The following is a 20,935-nucleotide window of genomic DNA, read 5'->3' on the forward strand; positions in this document are numbered from 1 at the left end:
TTCCTTTTTTTTTTATTTTATATATTTTTCTGATTTTATCAAAAATGCTGAAACAAAAACTCACAATCAAATTACATTAAAAAATATATTTCTTAATTAATTCCTTAAAAAATGCAAACTAATACAAATTTAAACTAAAAATGCAAAACGGACCATTTTGTTATTTTCTTTATATTTTGTTCTAAAACAAATTAACCCCTGATTAATACTAAAATATGAAGTTAAATCCTAAATGCAAATGCCAAATGCATTTTTTTTCGTATTTTCATATGAATAAAAATGCACAAATAAAATGCAAACAATTAACACAAAATGACATCAAAATTCACAAAAATTGTAAAAATAAAGAAAAATTATTTTGTTTGAATTTTTGGGAATTATTCATATATATGGAAAAAATCACGTGCTCACAATTCCAAGTTGGGAGTCAAAAAGTTTCCAAACATAACTGGTTGCCTGTCCTTCTACGAAAATATGGTACATGTTTTTATAGTCAGAATTCTTACAGCAGTTACACCTAGAAACAATCTGTCTTCCAAACCTAAAAATAACTTCATCAAAGGGGAGTTTCCCTTTCCAAAGCCTCCAAACTAGGAATGACATATTAAAAGGAATATAGGAATTCCAAATCTTACCAATATGTTGTTTCTTAGGTTTAGGGTTTCTTACAAGATGTCAAGCTATCTTGTTGGAGTATTTTCCATTCCCTGTAAGGTCCCAATAAACTTTATCCTTTTTGTCTTGGTTTTCAATGTCAATGCTAAGGATATGATTTATCAGGTGCTCTGGAAGGATATTCTTCAGCTTTCTAACATCCCACCTGCCCTCAGTGACGAATTCACGCACCAAGGTTTTATGGCTCTTCCTCATGGTAGTAACTAAATCCGCAAGATGACCTTTTAAGGTCCAATTATCCCACAAAAAACTACTTGAACCTGAATTGATTTGCCAGACCATGTGTTTCTCTGCAATGCCTCTAATTTTAAGAATATGTTTCTAGGCATATGAGTTCCCAGTAGCCCATTATTTTGAAACCAAATGAGATCTAATACAATTGTTTTGAAACCAAATGAGATCTAATACAATACTTATGTCTAACATATGTTGCCCATAGAGATGATGTGGACCTAATCCTCCACCACCTTTTCATACCCAACATATCACTAATTTCTTTCATCTTTCTAACACCAATACTACCCTCATCTGTAGGCACAATGAGGTTACTCCAGGAACTCCAATGATACCTTTTGCGCTCAATAGAATTACCCCAGAAAAAAAATAACAAAATATTTTTCAATTTAATTTAAAAGTAGTTCTAAGGGGGACATAGCAGATAATGTTTAAATCGACAAAGATTGAAGGACACTTTTAATCAACACAACTTTACCACCATATAACAAGAGCTTGCCTTGCCAACCATTGAGCCTTTTCACTATCTTACTAATCAAGATGTCAAAAAATTCAGTCTTTTTTCTACCCACAAAAAACTTTTCACATGTTGTGAAAATGGTAACATTCAGAACTATCTTAGCCTTGGCAGCAGCTGGGAAATGGCACATACATCAAATGGATGTATATAATGCCTTTCTTCACGGTGAGTTTTATAATGAAATCTACATGGACTTGCCTCAAAGATTCTCAAGTCAAGGGAGACAAGGACAGTTTGCAGACTTGTGAAATTCGTGTATGGTCTTAAGCAAGCTCCAAGATAATGGAATGCTAAATTATCTTAAGTATTAATAAAGTTTCAGTTTAAACAAAGCTAGTTTGATCATTCCATGTTCATTAAGAAAACTACTGAAGATATTGTCATTGATTTAGTTTATGTAGATGATATGTTAATTACAGGAGATAATATGAAAGTAATTGAAGAAACCAAGACCTCATTACAGAAAACCTTCAAAATGAAGGATTTGGGAGATCTAAAGTATTTCTTCGGTATATATTGAATTTGCAAGATTGAAGGAAGGAATCAATATGCATAAGAGGAAATATACCTTAGAACTCATTTCAGAAGTTGGATTGTCTGCTGCCAAACCTGCAGCAACACCTATTGATACAAACATCAAGCTCACTTCAACACAATATGATAAGGTAAATACAAAGAGTCAAGCTGAAGAAGATTCCTTGGTTGATCAAGCTACTTATCAAAAACTCATAGGGAAGTTGCTCTATCTAATTGTAACCAGACCTGATATATTCTTTGGAGTTCAAACTCTAAGTCAGTTTCTCAGCAGCCTAAACAATCAAACATGACAACAACCTTAAGGATAGTAAGGTATATAAAAAATCAACCAGGTCAGGGAATACTCTTATCTAGCAAAAACAATAATGTTGTGATTGCATACTGTGATGCTGACTGGGCTGCCTGCCCTATTACTAGAAGAACTGTCATTGGTTTCTTAATCGAGATTGGTGACTTATTAGTGTCATGGAAATCTAAGAAGCATACCACAATTTCTAGAAGCTCAGCAGAAGCTGAGTATAGAAGTCTTGCAATAACTGTAGCAGAACTTATTTGGTTGATAGGAGTTTTGAAAGAAGTGGAAACAGACATCAACCTACCAGTTGAAATTCATAGTAACAGCAAAGCAGCCATACAAATAGCTGCAAATCCTGTTTATCATGAAACGAACTAAACATATCGAGATCGACTGTCATTTTGTACGAGAAAGGATTCAACAAGGACTTGTTACAACCAAGTATATAGCTACAAAAGTTCAACCTGCTGACCTTCTCACTAAAGGACTCAATCGAGTGCAGCATGAATATTTAAACTCCAAGGTAGGTATTCTTAATACTTTTACTCCACCTAGCTTGAGGGGGAGTATTAAATGATATCAGAGTGAGAAGAGTCTTTACAGTCTAGGTGGTTAGAAGTTGTTAACATAATTAGTTAAGCTTAAGTTAGTTAATACCTACCTATACCTCATTCTCACGTGTACATATGTATCAGCCAAGTGTACATAATACACATTATTAAAAAATATCAAAGTCACCATTTTCAGTCATCTCTTTGTATCTCTCTCTACTTCATCTTCTTCATTCATTTTCATCTAAGTCTTGAATATATAGACAATTCAGATTTAGTAGCATGTAGTGGAATCAAAGAAATAACTACAATTTTTATTCAAATACTTATCAATTAGAATACCCAAAACCACTGTTTAAGAAATAAACGAACCTATTGTGCAATACGATGAATTGAGACATTTTACTAGAGAAATTTAATTTGAAGTATTGATCCGTATGAGTTCAGTTAAAATAAGACGAAAACAAATTTTTGGTACAACATGTATTCCAACAGCATTAAGCGAATCAAACAAATGTTCAACTTCTTGTCCAAAATGCGAATCCACGATTTTCGTTAAGAAAAATAAAATTACAAAGGAGCAAATTAACACGCACACCCACCCATCCCACACGCACATATATATATATAATCTTTTCTTACTTATTTACACAATATAATTTTCAGCAAAGTGACACCAAGAGCGGTTCCGCTACTGTCCAAAACCCTAGACCCAAAGTAAATAAAAAAGGAAACACGAAAAAGGGGTTCATTCCGTATAGTAGATAGAGTAAATAATTAAGACATGAAACATGGGAGGAGGGAAAAGATACATTAAAGGCATGGAAGGAAATTAAAGAAGCAGAACTTTACTGAAAACTTCATTTTTATATTCCAAAGTTCAGACCTTCACGTTTTAGCAGAGACCTTCTCCCCTTTTGCTTTGCATTTGCTATTTGCTCTTCAACTACAAACTTAATTACTTAGTATTGCATACTTAAAATATATAAATAAACGTTTTAACTTATATAACATACATTTTCAATATACAGAATTTTTATTACCCGTGTAATTTAATATGTTGTAACAAATTAAATTAACTACTTACTGCCTTTGTTAATCTCAATTATCACGGATAGTAACCTATTGTTATCTTTTAGGTGACAATAACAGTTCAAAAGATATATTAAGTTCAACTCATACTCTCCTTGGGCCAACCCCAATGTATCACATATATGTACGTGTTCTCTAATTAAACCAATGAAATGAATGCTTATTGTCCCTCATGCTTGTCTTAGATGTTTCAATACTGGATTTTTTCTTGTCCTTTTGTTTGAAGGGTTATTTTACGGTTCCCACCCCTAAAAATAATGAAAAACGGAATTCACAATTCATGTGATCCAAAACTAATAACATCAGCTTTTAATTTTGTTTATTTAGACAAGTATATATGGAGAAATAATTTTACCAATAATTTCAAATATATATATATATGTTAATGATATTTAACTCGTAATAAATATTTTATTTTTCAAGATATCGTGTGTATATATATATATATATATATGAAATAATATGTTGTTATAAGTCAAATTAACATAATAATATAAATTTTATTTATATTGACAGTACACAAAACATAAACCGAATTTAAATTAAAATAAGGGGGAGGGGAGAGAGGAGCTAGCTAGCTAATAAAAGTCTTCCACTCTAATGCTTTTGATGCACATTTTATTTTATGTACTTTACTTTACCTTTTTTACGATATATGTATACGAATACAATCTATTGCTGTTATTTTATTATGCATTTTTATTATGCATTTTTATGGTATTAATATATCGGCTTCTGTTGCTTTTGAGCCGAGGGTCTCCTGGAAACAGCCTCTCTACCCTTCGGGGTAGGGGTAAGGTCTGCGTACATATTACCCTCCGCACACCTCACTTGTGGGATTATACTGGGTTGTTGTTGTTGTTGTTTTATGTTGTTGTTTGAACACAGCAGTCCTAAATTGTACAAAATGCGTTATATGAGTATATTTTTATTCGGGCCATATTATTTGCAAATTGACACGTGTATCACACATTTACTTTATCAAACCAGATGTACATTCACTATTTCAAATACACAATAACTCTTTGATTATCAAGCTCTTCACTCCAATTCTTTAATTCCTCCTTGGATGCTCTCTGCAATTTTCTTCGGGATAATTGCATAAAAGTACGGTCCAAGTAGGTGCTTTTCATCCGCATAACCATCATTTAAAGTTTTCATCCATATAGTCCATAAAAATGCCCATGAAAATCTCACAATATGACATCATCGCCTGAATATAACTTTACAGATTTATATGCGATTTTTTATTCTTTGCACACAACCAACTTAAATCTATCATATATATTCCTATTACAACTACAACAATGCAAAACAATTATAATGCAACTTGAAAAAAAAATTTAAATTTCTTCTTTCCTAAGTTTTAAATAGCAGAAACAAAAGAAATAAAAAATAAAAAATGGAAAAAATTGCTACAATTTTGCAATTTGACAGAGAAATCAACAAAAAATTGACTTTATATATCGATTGTTCGAGAAAAAGTAAGAAAAAATTTAATTTCAGTTTTAAGTCCACATATGTTGTATATGTATAAAAATGTATAACTTAGTATAAACTCATATATGGAATGTATCATAATGTATTCCAGTATTTCACCAACACAGAAAAGCAAAATTAGGTTTAACTGCACATGTGAAAGAGGAACTTACTTCAAAGAGAAAGACCACTGCACCAAAGTCGAATAGAAATCGCGAATAGAAAGAGTAATGTTGTATAACACTATTTACACACCTAATATACAACATTATACAATTATTATAATTTTGTATATTGTTGTATAATATTGTATAATGATGTATAATGTTGTATACGAAAAATGAATTTCACCTTCAATTTCCTTTTTCAACTGGTATGATTCTCAAAACCAATGTTAATCATGCTCAATCAACCCAATACTCTAAATTCAAGTTACTAAAAGCTTTTTCAATATTTTTAGCTTCACCCAAATAATTTCACCGATATTAATCAACACCCATTTAATTTTTTCCACCAAAATACATCTTCCTCAGGTCTGTTAAAAAACTAATAAATTGGAATAGACTTAAAATCTCTGCAGTCCAGAACTTCAATCTTAAAGAAATTTCAACAAAAATCAAGAACCCAGTTCGGCTTTTTCAGTCCAAAATTTTAATCTTGAAGAAATTTCAACAAAAATCAAGAACTTTGTTCTTTTCCCAATTTTACCTCACCAAATTCGTCCTCAAAGAGTTGCAAAATAGTCTAACTGAACCAAATCTCTTGGTTGAAGCTTCTTGGACTATTATCAATTAATTTCAATAGCACCCACTCGAATTTGAGCATGATTCTTTCATAAATTTTTAGATCTGAAAAGCTTCTAACTCTCTCAACCTAATTTTTGGTTTGGATATCAAAATCCTGACTTCATAACAAACTTAGGAGATGTGGCAACTGGAGTGGAGAGAAGAAGAGGAGAAAATGTAGAAGAAATGATTGAAGATTGCTTGGGTTAAACATTGAAACTTTTATTTTAAGATATATATAATATGGGTCTCAGCAGGTAAAATCCCAAAATATGGGCCTTTTATGGTTATAGAACTAGTTCGGGTGATATAAAGTGTAATTGTTCCATATATATATATATATATATATATATATATATTGCTGGAAGTTGAATTACAAGATAAAATTTCAGTTACCTATTGTATACGGTCAAAATCATATGCCTCCGACTTATAGGCTCGAGGGTCCGTCTTAAGCCTAAGTCCGGGCGAAGTCGAGTTCGAGCCCAATGGACAAACTCGAGATCGAAGATAGAATGCAAGGACCGGAGATAGGAGTACGAGGAGTACCGAAGCTGAGTATAGTATCGTTATGGATTTGTAACCAAATGAGCTAGATTCCGGCCACGTCCCCAAGATCGTGGCGCAAATCTCGGAATAGTATTGTACGATTCCGTACTAGGCGGTTAGACAGTTGTACCAAGAATATTCCTTACTGTAAATAGAAATATACTTTATTCAAGGGTTCCCCTATTATATAAAGGGGACCCCATTCATTTGTAAGATCATCTAATCATTGAGAAAAGAATATACTCTCTACTTTTACGCCTACTGTTCATCAGAATTGTCTTTTAGCTCTACTGCTCTTTCTCTACTTTTCTTGCTTAATTGTTCTTATTATTCTAAACCCATCTCGAGGTCACTAAGCTCGAGGTCACATCAGCTAAATTATATTGGTTTGATTCACTTACTTCTTTAATTTCTACCTCATATTTCTTGAATATTAATTGGTATTGAACTAAATCACATATCTTTTAAACCACAAATCAAGTTTAATTGTTACTCGTATTTTCGAGATAAACAGTTTGGTGCCCACTGTGGGGCTAAAGATAATAATGATTATTTCTTTACTGATTCTCATTACACACGTTGTTTTTACACTTTTTCTTGTCAAGAATTTTTGATTCTCAGGTTGAAACATGTCTATCTCACAAAATGCACCTATTCATGACAACAAAGGTCTTGGAGAAAACAACAATGTAGGGGTCAGAACCAGTTGATGTTAGTTCGCACATCGCTTTAAATGCAGATATAGGCGCGGACCCTAAAGGAAATATACACATGGAAGCCCGATATGGTGGCCAAAGAACACAAGGAATGGGAGATGGGGGAGTCAGCTTCCAAGTGATATTCGAGATGCTGCAAGCTCAGCAAATCACCATCGTTCAACTTCAGAGTCAGAATAAAACTCCAAATACAGCCGAACCAGTAAACACTCGGCGTACTTAACCAACACTAGAAAGGCCCGATGAAAGTGGCTCGGGGACAGACCCCACGATTATGAGGATGCTCGAAGAGCTAACCAAGAGAATCGAGTTTGGGAAAAAGAAAATTGAAGACAGTGACAAAAAGGTGGAGACTTATAACTCCCGTGTAGACCAGATACCGGGGGCACCTCCAGTTCTGAAAGGTTTAGACGCCAAAAAGTTCATACAAAAACCATTCCCTCAGAGTGCGGCTCCGATGCCCATTACTAAAAAGTTTTACATGCCCGATATACCCAAATATAATGGAACAACCGACCCCAATGAGCATATTACTTCATACACTTGCGGAATCAAAGGAAATGATTTAAATAACGATGAGATCGAATCAGTCTTGTTGAAAAAGTTTGGAGAAACATTGTCAAAAGGAGCTATGATTTGGTATCATAACTTAGCTCCTAACTCTATTGACTCATTTGCTATGTTAGTAGATGTCTTTGTGAAAGCACACGCCGGGTCCATAAAGGTGGCCATGAGAAAATCGGATGTCTTCAAAATAAAACAAAGGAACGATAAGATTTTAAGGGAGTTCATGTCCACCTTTCAGATGGAAAGAATGGAATTACCACTGGTCTCCGATGACTGGGCATTACAAGATTTCATGCAGGGTTAGAATGAAAGAAGCTTGATTGCGTCTCGACAATTAAAGCACAACTTGATCGAGTATCCAGCTGTGACATGGTAGGATATGCACAACCTTTACCAATCAAAAATTAGGGTCAAGGATGACTAATTGGGAGCCCCCTCGGGTTTAGTTCATCCTAACAAATTCGCGGCCAAGCCCCCGAGGGATATAGACAGGGAATCGAGATTGAACAAGGAACAGTATCAGCTGTATGTCGATCGAAGGAACAATGGTTCAGGTTGGAACGCTCCTCGAAATGATCGGAGAAACGATCGAGGTCAAAGTTCTCGTGGACTCATGAGTAAAAGCGGGTTCGATAAACATACCAACCTTGCAGAGGCACCTCAATTATTAGAGTACAACTTCAGCATAGATGCGTCGGGGATTGTCTCAGCCATTGGGAAAATCAAAGACACCAAGTGGCCCAGGCCTATACAGACCGATCCTTCTCAAAGAAACCCAAACGTAATGTGCAAGTATCATGGCACACATGGTCATAGAACGGAAGACTGCAGGCAGCTAAGGGAAGAAGTGACTCGGTTGTTCAACGAGGGCCACCTTTGAGAATTCCTAAGTGATCGGGCCAAGAATCACTTCAGGGAGAGAGATGCAAGGAAAAATGAGCAAGAATAACCACAACATGTAATCCACATGATCATTGGAGGATTCGATGTCCCTCAACGACTTGTATTCAAATGCACCAAAGTATCAATCACCGGAGAAAAAACAGACTCTGAGCTATGTGCCCGAGGATGTCTTATCATTCTGTGACGAGGAAGCAGAAGGCATATCCCAGCCTCACAACAATGCCCTGGTAATCTCTATCCTTTTAAATAAAATTCAAGTTAAACGTGTTTTAGTGGATCCAGGTAGCTCAGCAAACTTAATCAGATCGAGGGTCATGGAACAACTCATCCTACAAGATCAGATTGTACCTTCATCACGGGTACTAAATAGCTTCAACATAGCAAGCAAAAACAACAAAAGGAGAGATTATCTTGCCAGTAAACATAGCCGGCACCATACAAGACACTAAATTCCATGTCATCGAAGGTGACATGAGGTATAACGCACTCCTCGGGAGACCATGGATACACAACATGAGGGTAGTGCCTTCAACTCTTCACCAGATGATGAAGTTCCCAACAGAGGAAGGAGTGAAAACAGTCTACAGAGAGCAACATGCTGCAAAAGAGATATTTGCAATCGAGGAAGTGGTGCCAATACCAGAGTCGTTGACCTCAGAGAAATCGAGCACCAAAGGTAAGCAGACGGCTAAATAGCAATCACAACCCCCAGCCTCGATAGAGTCGGAGCAATAGGTAATCGAAGATGAAGAAGAGGATTTCCTTACTCCTCGAACCTTCCTTGTTCCCGAAGAGTCTGATGCAACTAAGTCAACTGTCGAGAAACTGGAGCAGGTCATACTTATCGAATATTTGGCCGAGAGAAAGGTATACCTGGGAATGGGATTGACCCCCGAACTCAAGAAAAAACTCATTCAATTTCTTATTGATAATATAGATTGCTTTGCTTGGTCCCATTTAGATATGACAGGGATTCCACCGGAAATCACCACACATCGGCTAAGCATCGATTCCAGGTTCAAATTGGTGAAGCAAAAAAGGAGGCCTCAGTCCGAGGTAAAGCATGCTTTCATAAAAGACGAGGTAACCAAACTTCTTAAAATAGAATCTATTCGGGAAGTAAAGTACCCCGAGTGGTTAGCCAACGTAGTTGTAGTTCCTAAAAAAGTAAACAAACTTAGAATGTGCGTAGATTATAAGGACTTGAACAAAGCATGTCCAAAAGATTATTTCCCCTTGCCAAACATCGATTGTATGATTGATGCCATGGCTAGCCACGAGATGCTAACTTTTCTCGGTGTTTACTTTGGGTACAATCAGATTCAGAAGAACCCGGAGGACCAGGAAAAGACTTCGTTTATTACTAAATTTGGAACTTATTGTTACAACGTAATGCCTTCAGTCTAAAAAATGTAGGAGCTAGTTAACAAAATGTTCGAAGAACAAATAGGTAAAACAATAGAAGTCTATATTGATGATATGTTGGTTAAGTCCCTGCACGCAGAGGACCATCTAGTTCATTTGCAGGAAACATTTGCAATTTTGAGGAAATACAACATGAAGCTTAACCCGGAGAAATGTGCCTTCGGAGTTGGCTCGGATAAGTTCCTCGGCTTCATGGTGTCAAATCGGGGTATCAAAATCAACCCCGATAAGATCAAGGCTATCAAGGATATCATGATCGTGGATAGTGTGAAGGTCGTGCAAAGTCTAACAGGGCGAATAACTGCTTTGAGTCGATTCATTTCGAGGTCGTCGGATCGGAGTCACCGGTTCTTTTCCTTGCTCAAGAAGAAAAAGGATTTCGCATGGACCCTAGAATGTCAGCGAGCCTTAGAAGAATTAAAACGATACCTATCAGGCTCGCCTTTACTCCACACCCCAAAGGTAGATGAAAAACTTTACCTATGTTTGGCAGTGTCCGAGATAGCGGTAAGTGGGGTACTAGTTCGAGAAGATCAAGGTACACAATTTCCTGTTTATTACGTAAGCCGAACTCTAGGGGATGCTGAAACTAGGTACCCTTACTTAGAAAAATTAGCACTTGCATTGATAAGTGCATCTCGAAAGTTAAAACCATATTTTCAATGTCACCCTATATGTGTATTAACCACTTACCCCCTTCAAAATGTTTTGCATAAGCCCAAACTATCAGGCCGATTGGCCAAATGGGCAGTCGAACTTAGTCGGTACGATATCGAATATCAACCCCGAATGGCCATCAAGTCTCAAATCCTAGCTGACTTCGTGGTCGATTTACGCCGACCCTCGTACCCAAAGTGAAGAAAGAACTCCTGCTAATCTCGGGTACAACATTGGGGGTATGGACCCTTTTTATAGACGGTGCCTCAAATGTGAAGGGGTCCGGACTTGGCATTGTCTTGAAGCCACCCACGAGTGATACCATTAGACAATCTATCAAAACTCCAAGATTAACTAACAATGAGGCCGAGTATGAGGCCATGATTGTAGGCCTCGAGCTAGCTAACAGCTTGGGAGCAGAAGTCATCGAGGCCAAGTGCGATTCTCTATTGGTGGTAAACCAAGTAAACAAAAGTTTCAAGGTTCGAGAGGATAGAATGCAACAGTACTTGGATAAGCTACAGGTAACTTTGCACCGCTTCAAGGAGTGGACTCTGGATCATGTGCCTCGAGAACAAAATAGCGAGGTCGATGCACTTGCTAATCTGGGATCCTCGGTCGAAGAAGATGACATCGTCCCGGGGACTATAGTCCAATTATCAAGGTCTGTGGTTGAAGAGGGTCATGTGTTGATACCCAATTTTTCCCTCATATATTTTTAAAAATGCATATCTATTTTCAAAATAATGCATGAGCATCAACCAGTATTTTTTCATAATTTTCCTGTAGTTTTAAAAGGATTTTAATTAATTTATACTAGCATTTTAGCATATAAATAATTACTAATTGCATTACCAATGATTTTATGATAATTTTATTTGCTTATCTTTATTGTTTACATTTATACTAAGCTTTGATTATTTCATGAATAGCCATATGTACATGTTAGGGTTATAATTGTAATAACTTTGCAATAATAGCCCATGTGTGCATAAATACTTAATTTCCCAAGAAAATAACCTTTTGTATTTTTATAATACTAAGTAATTATTTTAAATCATTCTCATGAATAAATGATATTTTTATCATTTATAAATTATTTTGTAAAATTATTTTATTAATAAATTGGGCATTTAACAAATAGGCCCTTTAATTATGTCAAAACTCGGACCCCCAAGCCCAATTCAAATTAAACCTTAGCCTAATCCACCCCAGCCAAAATCAAATAACCCCTACCCGACCCAAACCTCCTCTAATCGTGGCCGTTGATCTTTGAGATCAACGGTCCACATTGCCCCTTTCTATTTTTAATCCAAATGACCCCCCAAACCCTACCCATTCTCCAAAGACCGCCGCCCTCAAATCCTCTCGTCCTCTATTTTCTCTCAGATACCCCAAACCCTAGGGCATCGTCACCCCTAAATCTCCCAAACCCCTTCGATCCCCGACCAAATATGGGGTTATTTGGTGTTTTGCTACCCTATCTAACCTATTACCTCTACTGGTTGTTCGATTCTTGTTGTTTTCTAAGGGAATCTCAAAGAGACTCAACTCAGAGTCTACTTAGACTCTTCGTTTTTTTATGAACTCGTCTGTTGTTCATCAATGTTTGTGAATATTGTTGTCTTTGTGGCTATGGTTGGATTTTTTCCTCACCTCGTCCCCTTTTCTCAAAATCCTAATTCTTGCACTTTGAATCTGTTCAGATCCTTATATATCTGAAACGGTTTTAAGTTTATACGGTAGTTTTCTTTAAAAATCTCATGTTCTCCTGTCATTGATTGATTTTAATGTTCCTCCAAACTAGGATTTCACTTCGTCTGTTTCTGCAGAACTTTTCTAAAAATTCCTATGTGTTTGATTATCTTTTTCCACCGATTCTTTCATGACTGTGTTCCAGCTTTTAGTTTGTTTGATTATTTCATTGCTCGCTTCAATATTTGCCCATTATTCTTGAGTAATTGATTGATTACCTAAACTGTCTAGGGTTTGAAATTTGCTTTGTTTACTGAGGTGATTACTTCTTGTAATTTTGTCTACTTTCCTTATTTTGGGACTCCTAGTTGGCGCTACTTGCCTTAATTGTTCCTATTAAGCTTAATTTATGGACTGATTGTCTTACTAACCCTAGATTGGTCTCTAATTTACTGGTGTTACCTTATTTATGTGACTAATTGCCCGGTTACTTGTCGGATTTTTGGTGTTCTGAGTCTAATTGGCTATCAGACTTATCGCTTACCTTATTTAAACCTCAATTCCCTGTTAATTTTGGATATAACCCCATGATTTTTGCCTATTGATTGGCCTTGTCAAACCTAATTGATTGACTAATTGTTCTTTTTGCTTATTGCTAAACTTTTAAACTACTTTACCTTATTTACTTTACTCTACTCAATGATATATAAGTCTCACTCTTTTTTTAACACACACACACATAGACATAGAAGGACACACAAAAGTTCTTGCTCTTATCCCCCATCACAATCTTCCTACTCTTTGTTTGTTGCACTGTCTAGCCGGATGGAAGCCAAGGCTAGACCTTTGGACCATGTTTGCTTCACTCTTTTATTGCTATCTCTTAACTGGTATGCCTCCACTTCTACTATCAATTCAAACTTCTATGTGATCAAATCTGTGTGCTCCTTGTAATCAACATGTCTTTTTCTGTTTAATTAAACATATGTGTTTCCTGTAATCAGCATGTCTACTTCTGTTTAATTAAACTTATGTGTTTTCTGCTTTCATCATGTTTACTTCTGTTTTAACTAGACCTATGTGCTTCCTGCTTTCAACATGTCTACATGTTTGCTTATATGTAAATTAGACCTATGTCTACTTATTTCTCAACTAGCATGTTCTTTCTGTCATGTTTTAAGTATTCACTCCTAACAGACTTTTGATTAATAATTTCCATGCTCCCAACCCCTACTGCCCTTCATATATGATTGTCTGATTGGTAATCTGATCCTAGCATGCCATTTCTTTGCTTAATACATGTCCATATACCCATATAGTAACAACTAGTAAACTAAGTCAAAGCTAGGTAATGTGAAACTTTGCTTGAAGTGGTTGTGATTGTTGATATCCAATTTTTCCCATATATTTTCAATATGCAAAATACCTTCAAAATAGCATTTATATGCATATATAAGCATGTCCAAATGTTTTATTATTTTTCCATAAAATTAAGTCCTATATTTTAAATTGTTAATTATATATTATAAATCATTTTAGTGCTTTCAATTTATTTCCAGAAATTTATTTACTATTTTTTATAATTCAAAAGAGAAAAATTGGCTGTTTAAATAACAGCCCATTTGTGTTTAAATTTTAGCCTAAATTGAACCCCAAATCAGACCCAATTTCCCAACCCAATTTCCATTTTAACCTGAGCCCTAACTCGATTAAACCAACCCAACCCAGATTCTCCACCCACCCTTTTAAATCTAGGCCGTTGATCATTCAGATCAATGGCCACCATTACCCCTTACCATTTCAAACCCTGAACGACCCCTAAACCTAACTCATTTCCTACCACCCGCCGCCTCTGAATCCATTCCCTCTCAATTCTATTTGCAACATCACATGAACCCTAGCCGCCGCCATCTAATTCCACCCTAATCCACCTCAATCCCTGCCTAATCCATGGCCTCTCATGGCCATTTGAGATGTGTATCGGCCTCTTATGGCTCCTGGGTATTGGTTTCCGTGACTTCATGGCCGAATCTCAAAGAGATATGGTCCATTCCTTGCTCATCCTCTGTCTCTAGTCTTTCTCTGGCCATCCATGGCCGTTCAAGGCAGATCCTTGACCTTTCCGTCTAGATCGGTAACTTTTCAAGGCCTCCCGTACCTTTTTCGGGTTCTCTGAAACCCTAGCTTTAAGGTCTTTTCTTTCAGATCTATCATAGATTTGTGCTTACTACGAACTTCTTAAGTGTTTTCTTGAAGGTTCTTCGACTTTCTTTCAAAATGACTCTTCATTTTTCAACGATTAGGGTTTCTCTTAACCTCTTTTTAAAGATCTCTTCTCTGATTTTTGGTATTGTTTCATGATTTTACTATGTTCAAACAACTTGTTTATGCTTTCCTTCTATTCGATTCAGCATATTGAAAACCCTAGTTCTTTTGGTCTTATCCGAGTTCTGAACTTGTCCTTGTTTGTCTGAATGTGTATTTGTTCGATTAAGTTCTTTGTTTCTGATTCTCTTTTCTTTGTGTGACTTATCTGATTCTGGGTTCTTATCATCTCTTAAACTCGACTATTGTTGTTAAAACCCTAATTTCTTAAAAAGGTTTTCCTTACTTATTTGTTTCTGACTCTCTTTACCTGTTACTATGTTCTCTTCACTTTTGATTCTGTTTAACTACATGACCTTGTTGACTACTGTTCTTCGAATAGATCTCTTTTACTACTGAATCCTAGCTTATTCCTGCTACTGCTGAGTGTTTGTGTTATCTCTTTTGCCAATGTGTTTGGCCCTGCATGTCTGATGCTTCTGTTCACTCTATTTATATATTGAAGTGCAGAATTATGTTTCCTTCTTGATTGATTCTGACTCCCTCAATGTTGCGACTGACTGCAAAAGTTTTCTTGTAAACCCTAACTTTTTACTCATTTTTTTAAAATTAATTGATTCTTTTCCTTTACTGTGATGTTTGATCTTGCTGGATCCTTTCCCAAGACTAAGCATATTTTGAACTTAGTCTCAATTATTTACGTCATACTTTTACGGCCACCTTATATGGCAATAATCAATCTGTCCCCAAACTGGTTTCTTTCCTTAATTAAACCTGTCAGTATCCGTTAAGTAGTGATTCCTTAAATAAAGGGAATCACTTAGGTTAATTGATTCTGATTGTGATTGTTTCCATGTTTGTGTTAAGACTTTACTTATTACCTTATTTTTCACTCGTTTTCAAAATTATAAATACCCTCACTCTCTTCTTTCAAACAGACAAACAATTTGAGCTCAGAACACACACTTACACTCAAAAACTCTCTCTTTCTTTACTACTACTTGTGCTATTGCTCTGTCTAGCCGGCTGAAAGCCAAGGCTAGACTGTGAAATCTTGCTTACTTTTCCTTGCTGCACTTTGCTTCTCTACTGGTATGTCCTAGTTAATTTTTAAAGTCTCAACAACAACATGTTCCTCTGATTGTTTCAATTTCTTTCATTCTTGTCTACTCTTGCTTATGTTTCTGCAGTTAAGTTATATTACTAGCATGCTACAATATGTTCTCTTCCCCTTTAAATTAACGCTTCCCTATGTGTATACTCTGTCATTCACTTGTTATGTGTTTGCTGGCTTATGAATCCCAAACCCCCATATCCCCTCTATGTGTTTGTATTCCTCTGGCTGGTTTGTGACCATTCGAGCATCATGTATTGCTATGCATGGCCAAACTAGACCCCTGCTGGGGTCATGTGCTTACAGACAGTGTATTCCCAAAATCCCTTGCCCTTTGAATGACTGCTGATTCTGTGCCATTTGAGTTTTACTACAACTGTTTTCAAATCACCCTTACCACTTACTATTTTCAACTCAGTTTTAAATAAATCTCTTTCAACAAAGGTTCTACACTACCACTATATTCTTTGAAATTAAGTTTTGCCCCCCATTTGTGTGAGCCTTGCCTTAGGACCTTTGAGCTCCCTCTGAACTTGGACACATAAGGGCTGGACCTTCCACACTGTACTCGTTTCTGTATGGTTATGCAAACCTAGGTGTGAGCACTGCCCGGGATTCTATGAGGTCCTTAGGGAACTCTGACACACCCAAATATGAGAAAGGCTTTGAAACAACAACGACATTTGAGGTGGTTTATTCCATAACTTAGAGATGAAGTTAGAATCGGGCTTGCTATGGTTGTAACTTCTTGTTTTCCACTTTTTCTGATATAATTCAGTTATTTCGCCTGTAATAATTTGTAACCAATATAGGGGCTGCTAGTGAAAAGGAATGGGGTGATTATGCATGTTTTAGCTGTTAGAAGGGTAGATAACATGTTTATAGGGTGTATCTCGATATGATCTGTTAGAGAACATGCCTATAGGATCTGCTTTGGTTTAATAAAATCCTGCATGCTTTACTTTCACGAATAAAGATCATGCCTATAGGATTAAAATCAATTCGGATAGAGATCATGCCTATAGGATTAAAATCAATTCTAATAGAAGTCATGCCTATAGGAATTTCGCTTTGATCAAATAAATCCTACCTACTTCACTGCATGTTCAATATGATACCATGCCTATAGGATCAAAATCAGCCTTTAAATATTTAGATACCATGTCTATTGGAATTAAAATTAGCTATAATAGAGATCATGCTTATAGGATCTAAAAATCAGTTTGGTTAAAATCAATTTGACTCATGCCTGTCTGAATCAGATTAAATAACTCACTCTTTTCGTGTTAATTAATACGGTTTAGAAAGCATGCCTATAGGATCTGAATCACCTATTTAAAATTAACCACTGCTCTACTGCATTCCTAATCAGTAATAGACATCATGCTCATAGAACATCATTATCACACCTAGGCAAGCCTTAGGTAATAGTGATAAAACTAAACTCGCCTTTGTTTAATTAGCATTGCTACAACCAGCAGGCAGACATAATTCGGACTTCTTATCTGAGTTATGTAATAAATATGGTCTGCTTCAACAATTTAAACATCCTACTTTAGTGTATTAAAATTCAGACCCTAATTATGTTTAAGTCATGCTATTTTTATGCATTGTCTGTGGAGGTATATATGAGCCCTTTAGTTGTTTATATGTTCCCCTTCAAAATGCAGTCCTACGTATTTTTTTGTATGTTGCCTTAGCCTTTTTACCTTTAAAACCTAATAGTCGGCCTAAAATCCTCCCCCTAATAGGAATAGTAGTCCTAAATTCCTTCGGGACTGATAGGAACGGGACGGGTAATATCATGCAATAGAGGTCGAGACCAATCCGCGCTTTAATACCTTAATGGGGTGGGAAGGGTAGATATAGATATGATGACCGGTGCGCTAATACCACGTGTATCCCCTCTTCCAAGGAGTGTCATATCGGGTATCACATTGATGTGATCCATATTATAAACAAGCCTAGAACCCCCCTCCCTTTTACATTATCAAGTATTTGTAAAGTTGTAACTCTTTTTTTCAAAATTCGCCTTTTAATAATTGTTTTCAAATACTTGTGTGTTTAAATTAAATCCCCTCTTACTTGAGCCTTCATTTGTTTACTTGCTAATTGCACAAATTCACAAGACTGTCTGGCCGGGAACCACACTAGTGAATCCTGAGGGGTGCCTAACACCTTCCTCTTAGGATAATTTCAAGCCCTTACCCTATCTCTGGTTATCAAACAAACTTAGAAATGAACCCTATAGGTGTCCTAATGCACCTTAAATCATTAGGTGGCGACTCTTTAAATGCAAACACAGTTCCCAAAAGGAATGAGTTGTCCTATACCCAAAATGTCATAAACCCGATTTTCCGATGTGAAAATGGAAAAAGGGGGCGCGACAGCATGGCGACTCTGCTGGGGATCTTTAGACTTTTACCATTTCAGATTGTTCTTCTGAATTTGTGTCCCCCCTTATGTGCAGTTACTTGTTTAAATTTCTTTACGCATTTAATTCCTTCTTCAATTACGAAACTAACATGTCTTCTTTGCTTCTTTCCTTTATTACTGCTTTAAATTATGAAATTGTTGTATTTATCTCTTTCTTAATGTGCAAATACATGCTTTTAATTATTACATAATCATGCTCAACATCATACTCCTCTCGTGCCGAACAAATACTATAGCAACATTTTTAATGAGTGGTTGCGCTCTTCCTATATTATTACCCACTGAATTCGAAAAGGTGTATTTGTGGTAAAACCAGTCGATCAGCGGTGCAATCGATGGTTCCGTGCCTTTCCCCTTGAGTTGTCCGCTCAAGGGTACCAGTCTAAAACCCCATAGAAACCTTACTCTGTTTAAATTGTGCATACATCACGGTCAAACCTAGTCGGGTCAGTTATGTTGTCCACATAATGATCTTTTAAGATAGTCTTAGCCAAAAGTCCACTGGGTTTCCCTAAACCCAACGAACATCATCACGTTCTATGCATTTATTTGGAGAACTAAATGCTTCATGCTAATTGTTGTTGTTAAATAGTCGAGTCCAGTGGGGGTATGGTCTTAACCCTTTTGTTTTGCAGAAAATGAAGAACGAGGTTCCCAGCTTCGGTATGGTTAGCACACCCCCACTCTTGCTAGACTGGCGGAGGAGTCTTTCATCAAATGACCAAATCAATTAGTGGAAAGAGAGGACCGCCAAAGCTAGCAAAAAGTTGGAATATCTAGAATACAGTCTGTTGGAATTAGAAAGAAAAGTGAGAAAGAGAGTCACCGACTGCCAGAACGCTTAAGGAAACGAAGGAGAACACATGGAAAAGGCATTTCTACTGGTGAACCTACGCGAGCTGGAGGATTTGATCAACGAGAGCATTCAACCTGAGGAAGGTCCTTCTGGGACCAAATTGATAGGAATTTGTTTTTTCGCTTTATTAATGTAATAAGGCCAATGGCTATTAGTGACTTTTTATTTTAGTGTCGTTTTGGGATTCGTCTATTCTTTATCAATAAAATGAGGCATTTAGCATTCTAAGTTCTCCAAATCAATTTGTCGCTAGGCCTACCTCGGGCACAAAGAGGTTCCCAAGTTAGGACACGCTTTACATTCCCGTACTATGTGTTTAAATATCGCAATACTTTTTATAATCCTCACTAACTTAATTACCTTTTGTTTTTATTATTCCCCTCCCCAAAGGTTAGTTCATGCACTCTGACATCATCATCTTACTTCACAAGATCCAGGGCCTCCACCCACTCCTCCTCTTAGTCTTGTCAAAAATAAGAACAAAAGCAAAATGGAAGATCTGAACAACATCAGGAAGGAGAATCCAACCGAACGAGAAGAGGCCAATAACGGCCATGGTGCTCAAGTTCCTCAGGAGAATGTATCCCAACTTAAACAGAAGCTGCTGAAATTCCAAGAAGAGCTTGATCAGGTTCGGAATCTAGCATCATTTTCCCTCATCAACTTCCCCAATGCTCAAAACCCGACACATACTCAAAATATCCCAAAATAGCAGAATCATCCCGCTCCTCACCATCACGCTACTCCACTAAAGAACCAATATAACACCCACCATACCCCAAACAACACTCCACTACTTATCCCAGAACCTCAGAACTCCACAAATGACCATTTCAACACACCAGACCACCATAACACTCCTATCTACGTGGGATATGAATACACCTGGAAGGAATTCAATACCTGGTTGCCACCATGACGCGGTCCTTACTATCCACTAGAGCAGCCGATACCGCATCTGGAGCAGACTTTCCAACATGATGACATTATTTATGGGCCAGATGAAGAAGAAGCACTTGCAGTGGTAAAGAACTTGTTTCTGGAAGGACAATGATATGGATTGTTGTGTTGTTCTCGAGGAGGGGGAGGAAGGCCCTTCCATACAGACTGTAAGAAGAGGGGCACGCCTTAATAACTGGACCATCAAGACAACCAGAACCTGACGAGCCTCAGGGTAGCAAGGCTAAAACAAGCATTATCCATTGTTTTTAATAAATGATTTTCTTTTTCGCATTTCTCAATTCCCGCAATAAGATCTTCAATGTTCAAAATAGTTATGCAATTTATCAAAGCATTTTGACTTTTCTTATGAATCAACACTCATTATCATTTTCTCTCATTACTTTACTTATTCAACATTACTATTACTTATCTTGATGAACCAATGACTGTGACATGCAATGAGACAACGCAACAAATGGACATTGATTTAGAGGAAGATGACATACCTGACGAGATTGTTAAAGAAGTTGAGAATTTTGAAAACAGACCTAAGTCTAACCTGGACGAGACCGAAATTGTTAA

At 36.6% G+C, this 20,935-nt stretch overlaps 1 protein-coding gene across 1 annotated transcript; it reads left to right on the forward strand.

Annotated features, from left to right (window-relative positions):
- The first annotated feature begins 1,977 nt into the window (after positions 1 to 1,977).
- LOC138881666 (uncharacterized mitochondrial protein AtMg00810-like) lies at positions 1,978 to 2,639 on the forward strand. Its single transcript, XM_070161914.1, has 2 exons — positions 1,978 to 2,221; positions 2,299 to 2,639. The coding sequence occupies exons 1-2, from the start codon at positions 1,978 to 1,980 to the stop codon at positions 2,637 to 2,639; spliced, it is 585 nt and encodes a 194-aa protein (XP_070018015.1).
- Positions 2,640 to 20,935: the final 18,296 nt, after the last annotated feature.

This window comes from Nicotiana sylvestris, chromosome 11 (assembly GCF_000393655.2).
Source record: "Nicotiana sylvestris chromosome 11, ASM39365v2, whole genome shotgun sequence".
NCBI lineage: Eukaryota > Viridiplantae > Streptophyta > Magnoliopsida > Solanales > Solanaceae > Nicotiana > Nicotiana sylvestris.